Below are 6,536 nucleotides of genomic sequence, written 5' to 3'. Positions count from 1 at the left end.
ACTGGGATACCACCTCACACTGGTCAGAGTGGCTAAAATGAACAAGTTAGGAGACTATAGATTCTGGCAAGGATGTGGAGAAACGGGAACCCTCTTGCACTGTTGATGGGAATGCAAACTGGTGCAGCCGCTCTGGAAAACTGTGTGGAGGTTCCGGAAAAAATTAAAAATAGATCTACCCTATGATCCAGCAGTAGCACTGCTAGGAGTTTACCCGAGGGATACAGGAGTGCTGATGCATAGGGGCACTTGGACCCCAATGTTTATAGCAGCACTTTCAACAATAGCCAAACTACAGAAAGAGCCTAAGTGTCCATCAACTGAAGAATGGATAAAGAGGATGTGGTTTATATATACAAGGAATACTCCTTGGCAATAAGAAAGAATGAAATCATGCCATTTGCAGCAACGTGGATGGAAATGGAAGGTATTATGCTGAGTGAAATACATCAGTCAGAGAAGGATAGATTATCATGTTTTCACTCATATGGGGATCTTGAGAAACTGAACAGACCATGGGGGAAGGGAAGGGGAAAATATAAAATAGGTACAAACAGAGAGGGAGGGAGGCAAACCACAAGAGACTACTAAATACAGAGAAGAAACTAAGGGTGGATGGGGGGGTAGGAGAGAGGGAAAATGGGTGATGGGCACTGAGGAGGGCACTTATTGGGATGAGCACTGGGTGTTGTATGTAAGCCAATTTGACAATAAATTATATTCATTAAAAAAAAAAAAAGTATGCTTCTAGTACAGCATGGCAGCATAGACCTAAAACAACACCAATGCCAACACAGTGCTGAAGACAGAATGGCCGATCACGTGCTATGGCGAAAAAAACCATGGAAAAGCAATTTTACCTGGGGTAGGAAGGGGGAAAGCTGTGAATCAGCACAATGATGCTAAATTTTAAAAACCGGAATTTTTACAGTAAATATTTTTGAAAATGTTTCAGCGGTCAGCGCTCACCTCCCGTCTCAGTTCCCTGGTCAGCGCTCACCTCCTGTCTCAGTCCTCCGGTCAAGGCTCACCCTCTGTCTTAGTTCTCTGGGCAGGGCTCACTGCACACAGCAGACCTGCCCTCAGGGGAGAGGCACAGCATCGCAGGAACCACATACCTGGAGAAAAGCTCCCCGATGTTTTCGAGCTCTCCAATGGCCTGCAGCCTGCCGAGGGTGGGGTAGAGCGAGTACACGGACTCGAGGCTGCCCCTACACAGCTCCTCCACTTCTCTCAGCCTGGGGGCAAAAGACAAGACGCTTGGGACACGAAGAGGCTTGCAGAAAGATCAAAGTTCGAATCTGTGGATACAGAGTTGCTTTGCTGGCTGTGCTGTTGACCTCATGCCGTGGAGGCCCCAGCATCCTGCGGCAGAAACACCATCCTCGCACGGACCTGTACTGCAACCCGGCCCTAAGCCGCAGGCTGTCTAACCTGCACTCCCCTGCACCTAGGTTTCTTCGCTTTCAGAATTCTTCTGAACATAGAGAATACACATAGAAAGAGCCTAACAAAATGGCCAGCACATAATAAGCACCAAAATAGCAGCAAATATTTTTGTAACCAAATACAGGATTTAACAGGTCACTAACTACTGTTAAATAAATAGTATGTTACCTGTGTTTAACCTGTTATAGTTAAGTACCTTCTGGTGTATTACCTCATTGCACCTCATAACAAGCCTAAGTATTGGTAAGTACTAACCACAGTCAGCACTTAACAAAAAGAACACCAGTGCTAAGAGGTAAATGCCATACAACTACCAACAGAGGTGAGGTTACAACTCTTGAGACACAGAGGCCCAGGAATGGGACAGAGGGGTGGGAATCTCGTTCTCGAGGGCTGTACATAAAGAGCTGATCTGGTCCCAAAGGGAATTTTTTTTTTTTTAAGGAAAGAACAGATTTGAACCACATGAACAAGTAAAAAGATCTTATCAGAAAAAAAGAATGTAACAATTTATGTAAGCACCTAACATGAGCAAGCTCCTCCATCTAAAACAAAAAATAAAAAGGTACTATTATAGAGTGTGTGACACACACGTATTTGTGTGACAAATACGAATAGAGAATTCTCTCATATAAAACTGCTGAAACACAGAGAATGCCCTTCCAAGATACAGAAAACACCCACAGTTCCTATTAAAAACATTCCTGCAGAAGATAAAACTCATCTGAGCACTTACTTCTCAGATGTACATAAGCTACAAAATTGTTACAGGATTTCGCCTCCCCCTTCTGCACTGTTTGAATCCCAACAGTGACTGGCATGATTTATTCCACAGCGAAGGTGTTGCCTGACAAGAGGGTGGGAATGACGAAGACACAACCTGACCAAAGCCACCAAGTCCTTACCCTTCAGCAGTGCAAATCCGCATGCTGAAATTACTCATCAAGTTTTCAGAAAAGCAGCCATGACACTAAATGTTAAAATACAGTAACTCTTTTTACAATACCTGGCATATTTGAGACTTTCATAAAATGTGGAGAATTCTCTATCTCTCAGAGACTGTAGAGCATTGTACACGGATTCATGGTAACTGGTTCCCTCCATTCCTTTACTGAGATAATTAAAACATAGAGAAAAAATATATTTAAAAACAAAAAGTCTTAAAATGTACAGGTATATACAATATAATTGCACCAAAAAAACAAAATTTGACAACTAAAATTAAGGCGTCTCCATTTCAAAGAATGCATTTCTAGAAATTCTGGCAAGAAATACAAAGAATCTTGTGGATCATTTAAATTATTCAAGCAGAAAAAAGTGTATTTCTCAGCTCTTGTGCCTGGTTCTAATTCTCACTTATTCAGCAAACACCGACTATGTGCCAGGGGGCACCAGGCTCCAAAGCCGGGGCAGAGCGGGGGGAAGGGGGTCCATGACTGGACAGGTCAGATAAGGTCGCCATTCCCATGGAGTTCATGTTGTGGTTCAGAGAAGATGGACAATAAATAAGCCAGACGCTGACAAGGAACGTGCAGAGAATTAAAACGGTAACAAAAGAGAAGGACCGGGTGGCAACTTGAGATGGATGGTCAGGGAATGTCTGAGACATGACACTGTCCTACTAGAATCTGCATGACGAGAAGCCACACCCGGGGCAACAGGGGCAACAGGCAGCAGATACATTCAAGGCCTTTACGTACCAACAGCCTGGTGTGCAGGAAGAACACAGAGAAAGCCCACGTGCCTGAAATACAGCAGGCAGCGGGAACAGTATACGGTGACTTAGAGAGGAAGCAAGAGTAAATGCTATAAAAATATGAAAGCGTATCTCTCTAATCATACAGCAATCTAACAGTCTGAAATCTGAAAGACACTCCAATTGACGAAATTTTTTTCTGTGAAGGCAATTAAACATACAATTAATATGGTTTCGTTTTTTGGTGCCTATGTCATCAAAAGACTTTTTACATAAATGAGAAATCTTTTCTAAGATCAGGTGTTTGGCTTTCCATTCGGAGCAAATGGTGATGTTACATACAGGGCTACAAACGGTATCTTCCCATGTTCCGGGATTAGCAGTATTTTTTCATGAAAGAAAATATCCCATCGCTAAAGATAAGCAGTCTTAGGAGTGCTGTCCAGCCACGACGGTGCTACCTGACCGCGGGGACCGGGAAGCGGAAAGGCTATACTTCTCTTTGGGTTCATAAACAATCAATGAGAAGATTCTCAGGAGAAAATACATTTTACATTTCTATTTTCAAGTATGTCTGGCAGCAGGCCGGGGGGTGGGGGGGGGGGGGGGGGGGGGGGGGGGGAGGGATGCCCTGTGAACTGCTTACTGCTGTCATGTTTAAGCCACTCGGGCATCTCTATAGCCTGCAGCATGTACAAAACACGAGAAACCCCCCAACTCTTGTTATGCTCACAGAGTAAGTTTAAAAACAGTTCGTTATAGGGGTGCCTGGGCGGCTCAGTCCGTTAAGCATCTGACTCCTGATTTTGAGTCAGGTCACAGTCTCACGGTTCATGAGTTCGAGCCCTGCGTCAGGCTCTGTACCGTCAGCACGAAGCCTGCTTAGGATTCTCTCTCCTTTTCCTTGTCTCTCTCCCCCTCCCCTGCTTATGCACGCTCTCTCTTTCCCTTTCTCTCACTCAAAATAAATATATAAACTTAAAAAAGAATAAAAACAGCTCATCGGTTACAACCAGAAGAAAATGTCCAAGCTCTTACTTGGCAGAAACACAGTGGTCCCACTGCATATTCCTCCACGCTGCTTGGTAACAGAGCTCCTGCAGCTCTGCACACCACTCTTTATTTTCAAGGTCTAATCCTTTTAAATAGACGGAAAGGATATGGCAGAGTCCCAAATTCTGCAGGGCCTAAGCAGGAGTTAAAAAAAAAAAAAAAAAAAAGTAGTCAAAGATAACAAAACTAGCGAAAAAATAACGGCCAAACATGAAAAGTAGGGGCGCCTGGGGGGCTCAGTCGGTTCAGCAACCAGCTTCAGCTCAGGTCATGATCTCATGGCTTGTGAGTTCAAGCCCCGCACTGAACTCTCCACCCTCAGGAGCCTGCTTCAGATCCTCTGTCTCCCTCTCTCTCTGCCCCCTCCCATGCTTGCTCTCTCTCTCTCTCTCTCAAAAATAAACATTAAAAAACAACAAAACATGAGAAGTAACTTTCACAACACCATCACTGAAAATCCCCAAGTACCATTTCCTTTGCTCTCCCCGAAACATAAAGACAGAGACTGAAGCCCGACTAAGGGGCGCCAGCCAGCAGCACAGATGACAGCCTCCGGACCACCTGACATACAGACTACGAGCAAGAGTTTACGTGAGGCTTTCCAGGGAAAGGACGTAATCCACGACCTGCCACGCTGCGTGCTGGCGAGAAATGTCTTCTGCTGGCTAACAAGACTGTGATCAACAAACCCACACCATCTTTCAGGTCAGCGACCCTCTGGGTTTTGACCCCAATGCCTGTGTCCAGAGTTTACGTGGCCGGCTGAAGACGCCACCCATGTACTGAAATCCCCTCACGCGACACGGGACTTCACCAGAGCAGAAGAGAACTCACCTGGATGATTCCTGCCTGGCGGGTGGATGAGGAGATTGCCGACTCAAGGTCATATGTCACCAGGGCTTTCCCCCACATGGCTTCATGCTCGTACGTTCGCAGCCTGTAATTACAGATTTCCAAGGTACCTCTGAGTTCTACCTGCGTGTGGCTCCTTCACAGACAGAATTACCATCCCGCCATCCAGAAGCACGGGTTTTACCTGGTAAGGGGCTGGAGCATCTTCCCCCCACCACAGCCGTACAGGCTATCTGGCTCTCCGATACTTCTATAGATTTCTAAGAGCAGATCCTAAAAACGGGGCAGCAACAAAAATTGGAGATGGGAAAAATACCACTTTATGAATTCAACAAACTGGAAATTGTATCATTACCAACATGTCTCCCAACTACACATTATTCTCATAAATGTAAAAGATAGTGATATGGAAATGTAGACCAAAGATGTGAATCGGCAACACAACAAACAGATCCCAGACAACAGAATGGCTCCCTGAAAAGAACTGATCACAATTTCATGCATTAAATAAGAAATCAACCCCAATTTATCAGGCTTTCAAACACATGCATAAGTAATCATTTAAATAAAAACAAAGAATCCTATCAACAGCTAAAAATGGACACAGGAAAATGACATCTGCAAAGTCTGACTCTTGGAAACTGAATGTAGTAAAAATAAAGGTCATGAACTTTTCTTTCAAAGAAAACTCAAAACTGAATTATGTTACAATTGGTAAAACACAGCAAGGATAAAGAAGCAGCCTGATGACTCCAATCTTTGTTGTAAAATGTACACACAATGGATTCTGTTTAAAACCATCTCAGTAAAATAAAAATGAAAACAGAAAGACAACAGAAGATTGGAAAAACTAGAAACCTCTGCACAGAAAACCAATCAAGCAATTTTACTGCTTAATGGTGCTTGCTCTGGGAAATATTTACTAAATACAACTTCATGGATACTGGCATAAGTCTGTAATTCTAATTCTTTTTTTTTTGTTACTGTTTATTTATTCTTGATAGCACAAGTGTGAGTTGGGGAGGGGCAGAGAGAGAGGGGGAGACAGAATCCAAAGCAGGCTCCAGGCTCTGAGCCATCAACACAGAGCCCAACGCAGGGCTCAAACCCACGAACTGTAAGAACATGACCTGAGCTGAAGTCGGACACTCAACCGACTGAGCCTCCCAGGCGCCCCTGCAGTTTGAATTCTAATTAAACTGTTTCTATTCATGAACGTGAAATTGAGCCCTTGGTGCTGGAATGTTCAGTACCCAGCTTAGCGCAGTAGCCTAGCACAGAAAATACTGCAAAAAATCAGCAAAAGAGGGTAAAACTATCAAAAAGCACAAATGGAAAAGAGAAAGGAGAATGGGATCAACAGTAGAGAACATACAAGATGCCAGGAGAGGCTGACGGTGCTAAGGGTTAGTGAAACATCAGAGAAGATGCTGAAAGGAAGGCGACCCCCACGCTAGTAACACAAAGTTCACAGGGCCCACGAGCA

At 44.2% G+C, this 6,536-nt stretch overlaps 1 protein-coding gene across 1 annotated transcript in view; it reads right to left on the bottom strand.

The window, feature by feature from the left end:
* Positions 1-107: 107 nt before the first annotated feature.
* The window catches only part of LOC125917066 (serine-protein kinase ATM-like), a gene marked incomplete at its 5' end in the record, with an annotated part of 72,948 nt that continues 66,519 nt past the window's right edge, over positions 108-6,536 (bottom strand). The window contains 5 exons of the mRNA XM_049623325.1: positions 108-1,238; positions 2,456-2,560; positions 4,184-4,332; positions 5,033-5,135; positions 5,235-5,323. Of these exons, the coding sequence (XP_049479282.1) occupies positions 1,040-1,238; positions 2,456-2,560; positions 4,184-4,332; positions 5,033-5,135; positions 5,235-5,323 (645 nt within the window). The remainder of the gene's footprint in view (positions 1,239-2,455; positions 2,561-4,183; positions 4,333-5,032; positions 5,136-5,234; positions 5,324-6,536) is intronic.

This window comes from Panthera uncia, unplaced genomic scaffold (genome assembly GCF_023721935.1).
Source record: "Panthera uncia isolate 11264 unplaced genomic scaffold, Puncia_PCG_1.0 HiC_scaffold_1449, whole genome shotgun sequence".
In the NCBI taxonomy this organism is placed as follows: Eukaryota; Metazoa; Chordata; class Mammalia; order Carnivora; family Felidae; genus Panthera; species Panthera uncia.
Note: the sequence above shows the minus strand (reverse complement) of the source record. Positions and strands in the feature narration are given on the sequence as shown.